A 16792-nucleotide genomic window follows, 5' to 3' on the forward strand; every position below is an offset into this window, starting at 1 on the left:
GGAAAAGGGCAAACTTCTTAACTTCTAATCATTCATAAAGTGGTTGATACTTTTATAAAATATAATTTTATGGCAGTAACAAATTGCTATAAAAGTTTCCAAACATTTACTCTCGCTTTCTGCATTCATCTCATGATGGACAGGTAACAATTTTGTGGACTGGCAGTAGGCTCTAGACAAGTTTTAGTAGTACTTCTCTAAGGGCCTTTCTACATCCCAATTTAAAGGGTTTCCCACTTGGATGAAGTCTATGATGTACCCTGAGATACTTATCACATCTCTAAGTCTCCCCACATTCCTTACATTCATAATATTTCACAGCAGTATGAGTTCTCTAATGTGCAGAGCAAAAACTGAATTACGATTAGGTTCTTCCTACATTCCTTAAAGTGTTTCTAATGAGTATGAATTCTCCAATGTTTACCAGACTTTGTGCCAAGAATAAAGATCTTCACACGTTCCTTACATTTGAATGGTTTCACATCAGTATAAATTGATGTTCAGTAAGATTGTACAAAATCCTAAAGGCCTTTTCATATTCCTTATATTCAAAGCATTTCTCACTAGTATGAATTTTCTGATATATCAAGTAAACTGTCCACACACAGGTAAGGGTTTTACACATTCGCTACATTTATAAGTTTTCTCAAGAGTAAGATTCTCCTTGTATTGTTCGTACACATAAAAAATGTGTTCACATCTCTTCAATCATAAAGTTTCATCAGTATCAGTTGTCTCATTTAAGTTGTCCATATAAAGGCTTCTCCACATTCTTTATATTCATAAGGTTTATCATTACTATGAGTTCTCTCATGTTGAACAAGATTTGAGCCATTAACAAAGGTCTTCCCAAATTCCTTACATTGATAAGGGTTCTCACCAGCATGAAATCTCTGATGAACAGTAAGTTGATAGCCACTACCAAAGGCCTTCCCACATTGCTTACATTCACAGGACTTCTCACCAGTATGGATTCTCTCATGTTTAACAAGGCTTGAAGCCCAACTAAAGGCCTTCCCACATTCCTTACACTTAAAAGGTTTCTCACCAGTATGGATTTTCTGATGTTGCGTAAGGTGATAGCCACGACTGAAAGCCTTCCCACATTCTTTACATTCATAAGGTTTCTCGCCAGTATGGATTCTCTCATGTTGAACAAGACTTGAGCCACAATTAAAGGTCTTCCCACATTCCTTACATTCATAGGGCTTCTCACCAGTATGAAATATCTGATGTCGAGTAAGTTGATAGCTACTACCAAAGGCCTTCCCACATTCTTTACACTCATAGGACTTCTCACCAGTATGGATTCTCTCATGTTTAACAAGGCTTGAGCCCCAACTAAAAGCCTTCCCACATTGCTTACATTCAAAAGGTTTTTCACCAGTATGGATTTTCTGATGTTGAGTGAGGTGATAGCCACGACTGAAGGCCTTCCCACATTCTTTACATCCATAAGGTTTCTCGCCAGTATGGATTCTCTCATGTTGAATAAGGCTTGAGCCACAATTAAAGGTCTTCCCACATTCCTTACATTCATAGGGTTTCTTGCCAGTATGAAATACCTGATGTCGAGTAAGTTGATAGCCCCAACAAAAAGCCTTTCCACATACTTTACATTCATAAGGCTTCTTGCCAGTATGAATTTTCTGATGCTGAGTAAGTTGATAACCACGACTGAAGGCCTTCCCACATTCTTTACATTTATAAGGTTTCTCACCTGTATGAATTATCTCATGTTTAGCAAGGCTTGAGCCCCAAAAAAAGGCCTTCCCACATTCCTTACATTTGTAAGATTTCACACCAATATGAATTTTCTGATGTTGAGTGAGGTGGTAGCCACGACTGAAAGCCTTCCCACATTCTTTACATTCATAGGGTTTCTCACCAGTATGGATTCTTTCATGTTTAACAAGACTAGATCCCCAACTAAAGGTCTTCCCACATTCCTTACATTCGTAGGGTTTCTCACCAGTATGAAATCTCTGATGCACAGTAAGTTGATAGGCACTAAAAAAGTCCTTCCCACATTCACTACATTCAAAGTGTTTTTCAGTCATATGAGTTCTCTCATGTTGAACAAGTTTTGACCCATGACTACAAGCCTTCCCACATTCCTTACAAATATAGCGTTTCTCTCTATTATGAATTCTTTGATGTGCACTAAAAGATTTGCTTTTTCTGTAAGTGGGCATTTTTTCATAGCTAATTATCATTTGACTAAAGTATGCCTCTTGATGTCCCTGTAGTCCCTCCAATTTGCTTTTGCACTTAGAATTATTGTTGAAAATGAATGCCTCAAGGCCAAGAGTTTTACTTCTTTTCGTCCTCTCCCATTGGGAAAAATGTATTTCAAAAATGTCTTTTTCTGAAATTTTATTTTTGGTTGCATATGTTGACTCCAAATCTGAAAGAAAACAAGAAAACCACATATTTTATTTCGTTTACCAGAAAAAAAAATTAAAAAACCCTCAATAGAAATACAAGGCAAATTAGAAATAATACCCATTTAAAAAAAAAAAAAAAAAACAAAAGAAAGAAAGAATACCCATAAAAGAACTGGATTATAAGACTTCCTGAGCTCACTCCTAAGCATCAAGTGTCTACCCTGTTGGAACAACAATCTCAGTTTTGACTTTTCAGCTCTTATGTTCTTAATGTTCTGATCTGAAAGTTTTCTGGAGGATTCCTCAAAGATCATTTTAACAAGTTCCTTATCTTCCTGTGTGGATGACCCCTTACACAAAATGCCTTTCCATCAAGCAAGCCCTTATGTGCACAGGGGTGGTTCGGCTGAACTTTTTCACAACTATGCGGGTTGGCTTCATGAACTGGAATCTAGAAAATCAAGCACACCTGAAACTAATATTGTATGTCAACTACACTTAAAAAAATAAAACACTAAGCTACATAATACTCCATAGGAATTTTTCTGAGGGATTGGTGTTGGGATAAAAGCAGACAAAACTACAAAGTTCCAAGGCTCTACTGGAGGTGAAACATGTGAAACAAAACCAACTAAAACTGTAACAGAACCTCCACTTAGCTCAAATCCTGATACAATCAAAGAGATAAGCACATCAGTGGTCATGCAGGAAGTTTAGAGCAAAGAACAATTTTTCAATCTAATTTGAAACCAGAAACAAACTGAAACTAATGAAAGCTATGACCCAGTCCCAGCTCAGCTCTAAGCCTGGGGATATCTGAGTTATCAGCCCCTCCCCCTAAATAGCTGATTTGAGAAACAGGCAGGGATCTATTCTTTACTGTTCTGCAAAATGTCTGGCACACAATGAAAATTTATGCGGTAGGTGAGGAACAGGTAAAGTGTGACCTAAAATCACACCCCCAGCCCCCCCAAAAAACACAAAAGAGACAAAGAACAGCTGACGTAGATATTAGAATCAGCAGGCAAGGCCATTGAATTATATTTTACAGATTCTGGAAGAAAAGATAGAGAACAGATGGGAAATTTCAGCAAAGAAACACAAACTCTAAAATTATAAAATGGAAATTCTACAACTAAAAAACCCAAACTGAAGCGCAAAGAGAAAAAGGATGGGGAAAAAAAATAGAGTCAGACCTGTGCAACAATATTAAACAATCCAACTTCAGACAACAGCAGTTCCAGAAAGAGCCAAATAAGTACTTGAAAAGATTATTATTGCCATATTCTTAAAATGTATGAAATGTATAAATAAGCAATCTACTTTTTAGCAAACTGCAAGCAGAATAAATATAAAGAAAAGCAACAACTGGGAACATCATAATCAAACAGTTTAAAACTGAAAATAAAGGAAAAATAATAAAAGGAGGCAAAGGGGGGACATTAAAGTTAGAGAACAACTATAAGAATTGAGGCTGACTTCACATCTGTAACAATGGAAGCTACAAGACAATGGAATGATATCTTTAATGGCTGAAAGAAAGCAAGCTTTCAACCTAAAGTTCTATATAAAGCACAAAGTATTCTTCAAAATGAAGATGAGAGATTTCCAGCCCCAGCCATGAAGAAAAATCTGGTATTAGACTTACTCTCACACTATAAAGAGCTCTAAAGCTATAAAATAGTATACTAGATGGGGCGCCTGGGTGGCTCCGTCGGTTAAGCAACTGACTTCGGCTCGGGTCACGATCTCACGGTTCGTGGGTTCAAGCCCCACGTCGGGCTCTGTGCTGACAGCTTGGGGCCTGGAGCCTGCTTCAGATTCCATGTCTCCCTCTCTGCCCCTCCCCCTCCTCGTGCTCTGTCTCTCAAAAATAAATAAACGTTTAAAAAAATTAAAAAACAAACAGTGTACCAGACACAGGGCTGAAAAACTTTTAGAGACAATTCTTAGGAGAACTTTATATTCACCCTTTCTGCCTGGCTGCGTCCTTCAAAATAAGGTACAGGAAAATGAAGTCCAAACATACAGCAGTGGTTTCACTGGGCAAAGGATACTGGTATCTGAGTTCAGGACTGCTAAGGCAGCTGGAATTTGTAGCTCATGGTTTAGCAAGTAAAGGAGCCATGAAATCTGTAACTAAATATTAATTTATGCATCCATACAGTGACTCTCCACAAGGTACTTGGAGTACCAACCCAGACTGAGTGGAAAGAGGCATTCATCTGAGGCCTCACAAAGCCCGTATAGTGAAAGACTCATCATCTGGTGCAGTCGTCCTCAAACTTGGTCTCAGAACCCCTTATGCTCTTAATTATTGGTGAATTCTTTGCTTGCTCATGCATAAGTGTATTTGCAATACAAAATATACAAGGTTAGTATTTTTGTGTAATGGTGATTTTATGACATCTTAGGTGACTTATTAAAGGGTAGAGGAGTACTGTGGGATAGGTCTGTGGGAAGTAATTTTAATGATGTTTAACTGGTCATAGATAAACTGTAGTAACTATTGCTGCTTTACTTAATGATGTTTTATTTCTTTGTATACATGAACATTTGGGTATAAGGACTGTGTGTACATCCAAAAGGAAGTCACAGAATTTAAACTGACCAATCTAATCTTACAACTACCTTGAGACGGCCAAATATAAACTAAATGCAATGCACTTTTGTATAGCTTAGCATCAATAGATAGTTCAATAAACTTGAATTTAGTTCAACCAATCTGAACTGCCATGCAAGAGCTTATATTACAATTACTTGGTAAGGAAGGCTTAACAGTATTAGTAAATGAAAAGAGATTTAACTACTTTTTAAATGTTAAAAAAAAAAAAAAAAAACGGGGCACCTGGATGCCTCAGTCGGTTAAGCATCCGACTTCCACTCAGGTCATGATCTCACAGTTCATGAGTTTGAGTTCTGCATCAGGTGAGAATGAGCCCCACTTCCGGCACCGTACTGACAGTGCAGAGCCTGCATGGGATTTTCTCTCTCTCTCTCTCTCTCCCTCCCTCTCTCTCTCTCTCTCTCTCTCCCTCTGCCTCTCCCTCTCCCTCTCTGTGCCTCACCCATTGGCTCCCCCCACCTCAAAAAAATAAAATAACAACACTTAAAAATAAATAAATAAATAAATAAATGTTAAAAAAAAAATCACTGAGGGCTCAAAAGAGCTTTTGTTTGTGCAAGTTAGATTTTCCAATATTTACCATACTAGAAATTAAAATGGAAAAATTAAAGATATTTATTAATTCACTTGAAAATAATGAATCATTCTGTCAGTACAATAAATTTATAAAAGTTACATTTTCTAAAACAAAAAAATAAGTATTATCTTAATTTTTTGTGACTCTCTTTAATATATGGCTTAACAGAAGTCAACTGGATTCTCGTATCTGCTTCTGCATTCACTCTATGGCAATATGCTATTGTGACTGAAGTATATGAAGGAAATCTAGCCTCCCACATATATGCAACTGTTATTCTTTGATACTGTGGGTATGTTACTATTTGATGCTACAGTAAAACTTGAGAAGGGATAGTTTCATAAAGGTTAGTTGCAAGGTGAAATATGCAAATATACCCATGAACTTTTCATATTAAGTTACCTTAAAATCCACTGCACTTTGAATGATCTTTTATCCGGGCATAATTTTGTAATATCGTGCACTGGTCATGTGAAAAATGGTGGCTCGTGGAGTTATGCAGATCTTCGAAATGTTCACACATCTCATTACATAATATTTAAAAAATCATGTGTTAATATTACCTTCTATCTCATCAGAAAAATGTTTATGTATTGGGAAGTTGTAAAAGCTCAAAATGGTAGATGTAAGTTTGACACAATTCTAAGTTTTACTTCAAAGTCTGAATTCTATCACTGGCAAAAAATACTGTTACTTGTCTTTCAAGTGGCGGGCTCACTTGTGAGAAAATTTTTCTAACTACCTAAGTCTCAATAATAGTGTAATAGTTCATCTGTTAGGCATTCTTTCAAAAACAAAGTGGTGTCCCATGAAAAGAACAGCCAGTTTAACTCACAATTCAAACACCTGCACAAGTGGTTTTCCTCAAGGCACGTACCACACTTGGGTATACAGCAGAAGAGTTTAATGAATATTTCCCATTTCACCACAAAGGATATCTTTTAAATGCATATTCGAGGGTCCAGAATACAGGCTCATGAGCCAGACTTCCTTGCAGGCTCAATTGCTTCAATCTTCTCCCACCAGCTGTAGTGACCCCGGGAAGTCACTTACACTATATGTGTCTCTGTATTCTCATCCATTAAAAGGGGATAAAAACAATACTTGCCTCATGGGGATGTTGTGAAAGTTAATTAAGCTAATGTACTTGCTCTGCTTAGAACACAGCCTGGTTTGGGGCGCCTGGGTGGCTCAGTCGGTCGAGCAGCTGACTCTTGATTTTGGCTCAGGTCATGATCTCAACAGTTTGTGGGGATCGAGCCCAAGTCAGGCTCTGCACTGACAGCATGGAGCCTCCTTGGGATTCTCTCCCTCTCTCTCTGTCCCTCCCGAGCTCTCACATGCACATGTGCTCTCTCTCTCTCAAAATAAATAAACTTAAAAAAAAGAAAACAACACAGACTGGCGTAAGGTTAGCACAGTGTTAAGTGTTAATATTGTCAGAGTTACTATTGTTATTTTGCTAACAGGAAAAGAAGTTTCAGGAGACATTTTTAGGATTGAATCCGGTGTAGAGTTTAACTTTGTAAAATACAAGGTTCACAGATCGCAACTTTCAGCTTCCAACATGTTGAAAGGAATGTGTTCGCTTAGTGTGAAATGAATTGTTTATTCAATCCTCCACTGCATAAAGTGAAGGGGCTTAGTCGGAGTACATCAGGACCCTGTTTCTAGCTGCACTCTCTGCATGTGGGTCAAAAACTAACAAAGAGCAGTGCTTCTTTGATGTGTATAAAAATCACCCAGGGATCTTGTGTAAACGTAGACTCTGTTCGGCATGTCTGGGATAGGACCTGGCAACTGTATTTCTTTTTTTAATGCTTCATGCATTAATTCATTCACTTATATATGTAAGTGATGAATCACTAAATTCTATTCCTGAAACCACTATGACACTATAAGTTAACTAACTAGAATTTAAATATTAATTTGGGGGAAAAAAAAAAAAAGACAAGCTGGTAGAAGCAGCTGATGTTAGGTATGTGTGTAATATTTAACAATAAAAAACCTAACACCGGGGCACCTGGGTAGCTCAGTTGGTTGAGCGTCCAACTCTTGATTTCCATTCAGTGAGATCAAGCCTCACGTCTCAAACCCCTACTTGAGATTCTCCCTCTCTCCTCCCTCTCTTTGCCCTTTCCCCGCTTGCTCACATACTCTCTTTCAAAAATAAATAAATGAACTTGAAAAAAAAAAAAAAAAAGGTAAAACCCCAGTAAACCAAATAAAGGCTTCTAATCACCCAGAAAACAATCCGCATTCTTCCCCCAAACCAACAAAACTGCCTACCGTCTGGGCCCTGCCTATCTCCTTCACTAACTTCTTGGTATCCTCTCCTTCACTAACTCTGTTCTGGTCTTCCTATGGTTCCTCAAACATTAACAATCACATTCTGAGGAGCAAGCACACAGATAATCGTTAGACACGCTGAAGTTAAACACAGTATGAAACCTGGTTTCTTTGACAATGGTTACGAACTGAATGCCCCATAATGCAAATCCAGCTCCTTGTAAAGAAGAGAGGCCGCTACAGGAAAAGCCAGAGGAAGGTGTGAAGGTATGGGACGATCAAGGAGCTTGCTGAACCCATTTCTAATCCAACAAATATTAAGTCGTCCCTTTGAGAACAGGGAGAAGAAACTGACCTGGTTTCTTCAAAGACAGCCCTATAATTCCCACAGGGAAAGCCAATGGTGCAGAGAAGATTCTAAAGTATTTCAGGCAGATGACCTTACCCAATGAGACCAAGTTACTATAGTTCTCCAACATCACATCCACGTACAAGTCCCTCTGAGCAGGGTCCAGGCACTCCCACTCCTCCTGAGAGAAGTCGATGGCCACATCCCTGAAAGTCACCAAGCCCTAAAACCAAAAACCCATACATTACTTGGGAAATTAAAGAAATTTAAGAATTTAAGAAAATATTTCTAAGAGGGGGAAAAAGGATTACGAAGGATAAACCGCAAGAAGAGGAAAATGTAACAACCAAGTAGGCTGGAGGCCTGTGATACATACAGGTAGAGAAAAGTAAAGAAATTAGTACAACTAAAGCAGAGTGTTACACATTCTAGAAGAATCCTGTTACAGCAGAAAAAATTTCTTGGGTATTGTGAGATAGGTAACTAAGCTATCTAGACTTGTCTGGTAATATATAAAATAATCCCAGTTTCTCTTCTATTAAATAAAAGTGGTGTTGGGGGGGGGGGAGGTTGTTTATGAGTATGTAAACATACATACAACCTGCTATGTGCCTGCCTCGTAAATTCTTTATAAACGTAAACTGCTACACCATCTTTTCCCTTTCAGTCTTTAAGGAACAGAAAACACAAATAAGAAAATTTTTTTCCCAAATGCACTATAAAATCTCTATTTCAGAAAAATGACTTCCATTAAATTACAGATTATCATTAAGCCTCAAGTAAACCATTCCATTAGATTACAATGTAAGCATTTTTTTCTTACACATCTTACAAATACATGTTTTTATTAGCTGCATTCAGTTCATCATATAGGTATATGAAATTAGTATCTCCATTATATTTATACATTTAGGTTGAACAAAACTTCTAAAGACCTTCTTAATTCTAGAAATCTACTATCATCCAGTATTTAGAAATCTCAGTCACCTTCTTACTTGTTACCATCAACCACACCTCACCTGACACCCTCCTCATTCCCAAGCAGGAGACTGCCAATAGAGCACATCATATATGACACAGGTGTCACCAAGAGCTGTGCATCCTGGTCAATAACCAAATGGACTCTGACACTGGTGTTCATTGATTGGGGAACCACACTTTCCCTGGAAAGACCCACTCACAAGCCCCTGCATCCAAAAAGCCTTGCAAAGCCTCACAGAGACTGAGGCTGAGCCCAAGAAATCCCAAATTCCATCTTCTCTCTCTGGGAGACTCAGGTCCATGAAGAAGTTCCAAGTTCGCCTGTATGACCAAATGGGACCCTCATCACTGACTCATCACACCACAGACCTGAGATGGGAATAAGGAATTCTGATAAGGGAAATGGCGCAGCCCTAGTGGACCAAAGACAGAAGTGATTACGAAGGGCACCACCCAAGACAGCCTACCATGGATATGTCCTAGGTAAACACCAAAGCTCTTCCAGAGAAGGCACAAGCAACTGAAATTGTTCTCTTGGGTGACCATCCAGCTGTCTAAGGGCATTGTATCCTGACTGGCTTCTTTCCTAGATGCCAGCCAATCAGCACCTTAACCTGAAAAAGGAATAACTGTTGTTTTCAAAATGTCTACAGTCTTCATTCTCCCGTTTTTCCTTCCCTTGTAAATAAATCGTTGGTGTTTTAATAGATGAAATCAGTCTACTGCTGGTTTTCCTTGTATATAAGTAAAAGTGTGCTGTTAACTACATTTCTTCAAGTTATTCTTTGACAGAAGCTCACGTATTTCCCTCAAAAGATTGCATCCCTTCGCTGCTCTTGATAGAAGACCGCGCACACAGATGTTGAATGTGTTCAATGACCATGACGACACTGAATGGAAAGGCACATACGAAGGACACTGGGCTACTTGGCACTATCCTTTACTGGAATAGGGGGAACTGAGAGGCAGGTTCAGGAGTGGGGTTCTGTTATGCAGAAAGCATTCGGATGATTAAGGAAAAGATTCATATGACCTAAAAATCACAGTATTTCAAGGAGAGAGAAATAACCAACTTACATCAGTCATGGTTCTAGAATTGCAAGAACTAATTAATAATCCATGGGGTTCCTCTATTGGTGAAGCACAGAATCCAGAAAAGTCAGAGCTGGGGAGGGGAAAAAAAAGCTTTAGACCAGATGTGAAGTGATCCCATCCTGACTTAAGCTAATATAAACTTCTACCTCTGCCATTCCTCCTCCTACCCACCCCCCCCCCCCACTCCCACACCATCTTTGAAATCTAAACTCTCCCCTCAAACCCAAAGGTCCTTCAGTAGGAAGGTTTCTGGCAGTGCCTGATACTGGGGATGCTGATATGAGACTGAGGCTGGACCACTGGTCCTTCCCAGACCAGATCTCCCTCCCACCATTCTGCCTCTCCAAGCTGAGAAAGAGCAACACAGTCCAAGTGAGAACATCTTTCATGGGCTCGGGGCTCAAGAAGGTTGGTCAAGACACAGCGGTAGACAGGATGTACAACTGCCTGAGCCCAAAAAGCTGACCTCTTAACGCGTTCAGAACATACACGCAACAGAATACGAGAAACTAAGCTAAGTCAGGGGAAATAATCAAAATATACTGTCAATAGAAAATACAGCTTGCAGGATGTATAGTATGATTATATTTATAAATTGTATGTGTATAACAATATAGAAAAGACTGACAATCACGTGTCCACAGATGAAAAAATTGTTTAGGAAAAAAAGCGTTTAGAAAATTATACATCTATATACAATAAGGGTTTTCTTTTATTGTGGTCATAATGTTCTTTTTGTTTAAGTATTCTGCATAACTGTTGTAACCATGGCCATGCATTATACCAACTATATAATTTCTACATACACTCCCATTTTGCCTAGAAAAAAAGTGGCTGAAATTCCCCCAAGAAATGTCATGGATATATTGATGAGATCTCAATCCTGCTTCTCTTCATGTCCTCTGACACATGGGTTTACTTTATATCTGAATTTGTCTTTTTAGACAGGATACTCTCCTGATAATTGCGGAACTGATCCTACTGGTCTCACTTAGCAACTAACATTAGTAGGATACAAACCACAGGGTATCCAACACGCAGGACAAATTCTATTTGCCTCTGCAAAACCAGTCGTGACCCAACAGTATTGCCTGTAATTACCTTCCTATGAGTTTCCAAGACAGGTTACCCGAGCTGTTTCTCGGCCTTTGTTGCTGGCAGCCTTAACTTCATTCCTATGTAAACTTAGCCTTCCTTGTCTTAAAGGCAACAACCATGTCTTTCAGTTACTGTATCACTACCCAAGTCCTATCTCAGGGCCTTAAATTTGGGACAAATTTTTACCCAAAATTCCCTTATGGAAACGTGTCCTTAAATAGCTAGAGAAGTACAGATGTCTACACAAGAATATTCAACCAAAAATCATTTATGAGATAACCAAGAATTAGAAACTACATAACAGTAAGCAAAAGGTTTGCTCAACTGTGGCCTGCTGTGCCCTCATTAGTTTGGTGGTATTAGACCATATTAATTGAAGAAAGACACACATAATCAATTTCTTGGTGATACAGGCAGGTTTGTAAAGGATACACAATGTGGGAAGTGTATCTGAAATTAAGATAAAGGCTCTGGTGTCGACTTTCAGGATGTGAGTCTGGGCTCGACAGTGACCAATTTCTCAACACTTCTATTTCCTCGTCAATAAAAGAATAAGAGAAGGATAGGAACACTGTCTGCTACAGAGGGCTGCACTGAAGATTAAGTAAGAAAATCCACATATAATACTGGTGTACGATAGGGGAATCTGGCTGGTTCATTCGCAGGAGCATAAGGCTCTTGATTTCAGGGTCGTGAGTCTGAGCCCCATGTGGAGTGTAGAGATTTCTTAAATTACAAAAAAAAAAAAAAAAAAATAGTGGGGTGCCTAGGTGGCTCAGGTAATAAATACAGCGTCTGACTTCAGCTCAGGTCATGATCTCACAGTCCATGAGTTTGAGCCCCACCTCGGGCTCTGTGCTGACAGCTCAGGTCATGATCTCACAGTCCATGAGTTTGAGCCCCACCTCGGGCTCTGTGCTGACAGCACAGAATCTGAAGCCTGCTTCGGATTCTGTGTCTCCTTCTTTCTTTGTCCCTCCCCCACTCGAGCTCTGTCTCTCTCTATCTCAAAAATAAATAAATGTTAAAAAAAGAAACATACAAAAAAAACTAGTGTACGATAATTACTTAACCTAAATTTTAGCCATTATTACTGAAAATGGAGATTACTGTCCCTTATTCTGTTATAATAAGAAAAGTTAATGACCCTTTCCATATTTTCATAATAAAATCCATGCTTCTCAGGTGTGTTTTCTTACAAAGTTAACTAAAGTTTCACCGTCCAGCCTTAAGCCCACTATTCTTCCTAAATAACAACATAAGCACAATAGGTTCTCAGAAAGACACAGAGGAGATATCCCCCACTCCCAGAAGCTGCAGATAGAGACAGGACTCAACATCATAAAGCTGGCTCAGAAAATACAACCCAATTAGATGTCAAGAGGAGAACATTAACCAGAGGTGTGATCTTGTTCTGTGCAAATTGGTGGTTTACTAAATGTCCATAACTATAACCTTCTTATTCTACCTTCTGTTATTAATATCTGTCCTTGGAAATATTATTTGTAAAATAGGTTTTTAGAAGACAGAACAAAGACACTGGAAATTATCACTATTTTCTGTGGAAATAACCTTTAAAATAATCTAATTCTGAAAGTCTGTCTTTGAGGCTCTTGTAATTAACTTTTAAATGGCGTTTACATTCCTAAAAGTTGTGAATACTTCAGGTTTTTAAATAAAGAAGAAATCACTAACACTTCTCTCTTCTTCCTGCACATTCAAGAGTAAAACAAAACCCACACGTGGGTTGGACTTCTCCATCAAAATAAAACCTAGAGAGTCTTCAATTCAGTTGTATCACCAATTACTGTATCTTATTCAGCAGAAACAAAACCAGGCACATAGGCTCACAGGAAAAAAAATTTTAAACAGAAATGCACCAAAATATTAAGAATAATTAACCCTAGGGGTGCCTGGGTGGCTCAGTCAGTTAAGCGTCCGACATCGGCTAGGGCATGATCTTACGGTTTGTGAGTTTGAGCCCCACATCGGGCTCTGTGCTGACAGCTCAGAGCCTGGAGCCTGCTTCGGATTCTGTGTCTCCCTCTCTCTCTCTGTCCTTTCCTTGATTACGATCTGTCTCTCTCTCAAAAATAAAACGTTAAAAAAAATTTTTTTAAAGAATGATTACCTCTAGAGGATGTAATTCTAATTTCCTTCCCTATGTTCCCTGGACTGTTGAATTTTTTGCAACAAACCTGCATTAATTCCATAACCAGAAATATAAAGATATTTCCAAATGTAAAAAACTGAATGATAGGGAAGGGGCATATTTCAGTCATTAAGAAAACTGAAAAAAAACAGAGCCAACCCTGAAGATCAGTGGGCCAGAAACAAAGTACACTGACCAGCTGTTGAACATGCTGGAGGTGGAGCTGACCCCTACACTGAGACACTTTCACTATCAAGATTCCCCTGAAACCAACACACCAATTACGTTAAGTCACCTTCAAAGTCTTGAGGAAGGAAACATGCACATAAATAGAATAATATTTGGTACAGAACAGATGCTCAACAAGTGTGGCTACACCCCTCCACCTGTTCACTGCGGTCAATTAAAACATTTTGGAGACAATCCTTGAAAAATGTCTTTCAGGGGCGCCTGGGTGGCTCAGTTGGTTAAGCATCCGACTTCAGCTCAGGTCCTGATCTCGCAGTTTGTGGGTTCGAGCCCCGTGTAGGGCTCTGTGCTGACAGCTCAGAGCCTGCAGTCTGCTTCGGAATCACTGTCTCCCTCTCTCTCTGCCCCTCCCCCACTCGTGCTCTGTATCTCAAAAATAAAATAAACATTAAAAAAAATGTTTGAGAATAATGTCTCCCATAACTCTTACTGAATGGGATTCATATAGAACTCACAATATTCTTGAGGACTTCTGTTTATAACTATTACTTAATATTTTATTACTTACATTTTCCTTCTGATTCTTTATAAACATAATTTTTATCAAGTACACATTCCATTACAGGAGACAACTGCAATTTACTTAACTGTTTCCATATCACTGGACACTAATCTTGTAAAATCTCCTTCCCAGCTATTAAATCCTAATCCCGGACCAATGGAGCTGGATCTTTTTTGGGTCATGTACATTCGACAATCTCATGAAAGTATAGACATTTTTTGCCCACTAAAAAAATAGATTTACGGGGCGCCTGGGTGGCGCAGTCAGTTAACCGTCCGACTTCAGCCAGGTCACGATCCCACGGTCCGTGAGTTCGAGCCCCGCGTCCGGCTCTGGGCTGATGGCTCAGAGCCTGGAGCCTGTTTCCGATTCTGTGTCTCCCTCTCTCTCTGCCCCTCCCCTGCTCACGCTCTGTCTCTCTCTGTCCCAAAAATAAATAAACGTTGAAAAAAAAATTTAAAAAAATAAATAAATAAATTTACAAATATTTATAAAAATTCGGTCTCAAATCCAAAAGATTTGTGATCATCTGGCAATTATAAATGGGACAAAACCTCAGGTTAAGATTTCCTCTACTAGATCATTTGAGCATCTGGTCACTTTTTCAAACTTGAATAGCTGGCTATTAATTGAGAGTAAGGTCAATAAGGGGCGACTAAGAAGAGGGATGCATGAGCAGGGTAGGTCATTCATCAGGAGGAAAACCCAGGATAGTCACTACTAGTGATATTTCAGGCCAAGAAAGCAAATATTCTCATGATCTAAAAACGAAAGTAACTGTGTGAATAATAAAGAAACACACACTCACCCTGATCCTTGACTTCAAAATATGCAACAATTCTTCCCTCCTCCTCAGGATCCTTCTTAGAAACCCGGCAGCAGGGGGAGTGGTGGGGGTGGGGGTGGGGGTGCGGGAGGGGGACACCGAAAGACTCATGAGACACCAGCATTTCTTGGAGCACAGACCTAACTAAAACAAAAAAACAAAAAAGGAAAACCGAAACACCGCCTAGAGCCGTATTCACCTTCAGCCACACAAAACCCAACGGAATTGAAAGGAAGGAAGGTTGCAATCTGTCTCTGAGTTGACAGCAACTGCTGGGCACGAAGGTCTGGCTGCTCTGAAACATGTAGCTGGCTCCCAAGGAGCTCCGAGACGCGCGCCCCTTCTACGAACCTTACCTCTGGGGCCTCCCCCATCACGTCTTCCTAGAAGCATGTCACGAGGACACTTCCGGATGTACGATTCTCATCCCAAGACTAGCTAGCCCTATGCCTTCTTGGCGTGAAACGTTCCCTCTAGGGCTTAGGGTAGGACCCCTTCTCTTGCGGGCATTTAACTCTGGCAGGCCCAAAGAAAGTCTAGAGGGAACCCAGAGCACACAGCCAAAGCAAAACCACAAGGCCACGCACCCCATCACCCGGGCACACATTCCCAATCGCATACACCATCACGGAGGCACACCCCGGCCCTGTCACGCACCATCCTGCTCAGCCGCTAGCGCACACACGGGCTGGAGGCTCCGAACGCGACACACCCAGTCCGCTAGCCGGACCTCCTCACCTCGGGCGCTTCCCGAAGTCACCCCCACACTGGCTGCGGGTTCGGACCCGGCGAAGACTACTTCCTCCGACGCGAGCGACTCACCGCGCGGAGCCCGAGAACCTTCAGGACACCGGAAACGGACCCACAGGCTTATGGGAAATAAGAGACGCCAAGTCCTCGGAGGGCGAGAACCGGGCCATCCAAAGAGCTCTCCGCGGGCAACCTCACCCCGCCCGGAAGAAGACCTGTGCCCGGAGACTTTTGGGAAATGTAGTCCACGGCGGGCAAATCCTCAGAAGCTGGGACCCAGGACCCTTAGAATGCTCCCAGCATGCAACTCGGCTACGCCTAGCAAAGGCGCTTTTTCCAAAGTCAACCCGAACTTCTAGTTTTTGCTGCAGCGAGTAGGTCCCGGCTAGGCGAACATCACATCTCAATAATCTTCGATGTGACTGAGGGAGAATTAAATGGTTTTCAAGGAAGGCTGAGGAATGCATTCTGAGAGTGTTAGAGATTGGAAGGGGAGCGTTGGCGGAGAGGGGCGTGGGGGGATATGACCAGGGACTTACGCTTCAATGGGCGGCAACATCGCAAGTAAGGTCCGTGGGAATAACCCTGAGCGAGGCCACGGGCTTACCTGGTTTACGAGGGCCTCGAGTAGGGTCTGGCGGGTTGAACAGAGGGATACGTGTGGCTCTGAGTTTGTGGGTCCAGTTCAGTGACTAGGACCTCGTGTGGAGTTGTTTATATTCATGGTGAAACGCCCAGAGTCTAAGAGACCCCCAAAAACGAACCACCAGAGTCCAGAGTCAAAGCTAAGCAGCAAGGGTCATTTATTGCAGGTTCGAACCTGGACCTCTGCGCCCCCGTTGCCGGTGTCGCCAAGAGGCCCTGAGAGAGGTTTTTACACCCCTTTTATAGACAGGTACAAACAAGTCATG

The 16792-nt window shown here is 40.6% G+C and overlaps 1 protein-coding gene across 8 annotated transcripts; it reads right to left on the reverse strand.

The window, feature by feature from the left end:
* Window positions 1–609: 609 nt before the first annotated feature.
* On the reverse strand, window positions 610–16080 carry ZNF283 (zinc finger protein 283). 8 transcript variants are annotated; one of them, XM_043598687.1, is made up of 6 exons: window positions 15789–16078; window positions 15114–15275; window positions 10287–10374; window positions 9677–9823; window positions 8325–8451; window positions 610–2407 (listed from the first exon to the last, which is right to left on the reverse strand). In XM_043598687.1, exons 4-6 carry the CDS (start codon window positions 9677–9679, stop codon window positions 741–743), a joined length of 1797 nt encoding a protein of 598 aa, XP_043454622.1. In that variant the 5' UTR covers window positions 9680–9823; window positions 10287–10374; window positions 15114–15275; window positions 15789–16078; the 3' UTR covers window positions 610–740. The 8 variants fall into 8 exon arrangements, with proteins under 8 accessions (XP_043454622.1, XP_043454620.1, XP_043454621.1 ...); XM_043598685.1 differs by lacking the exon at window positions 9677–9823 and having other exon boundaries at window positions 15114–15165; window positions 15870–16078; XM_043598686.1 differs by lacking the exon at window positions 9677–9823 and having other exon boundaries at window positions 15114–15165.
* Between the last annotated feature and the right edge of the window lie 712 nt (window positions 16081–16792).

The sequence above is a fragment of the Prionailurus bengalensis genome, chromosome E2 (genome assembly GCF_016509475.1).
Source record: "Prionailurus bengalensis isolate Pbe53 chromosome E2, Fcat_Pben_1.1_paternal_pri, whole genome shotgun sequence".
NCBI lineage: Eukaryota > Metazoa > Chordata > Mammalia > Carnivora > Felidae > Prionailurus > Prionailurus bengalensis.

Coding starts and splice junctions, on each gene's coding strand:
- ZNF283 (XM_043598681.1), bottom strand. Junction 8,452..15,113: donor TTTTGAAGTCAAGGATCAGG/GTGAGTGTGTGT, acceptor TTTTGGTTTTAG/GGCTTGGTGACTTTCAGGGA. Junction 2,408..8,324: donor TAGTAACTTGGTCTCATTGG/GTAAGGTCATCT, acceptor GTTTTCTTTCAG/ATTTGGAGTCAACATATGCA.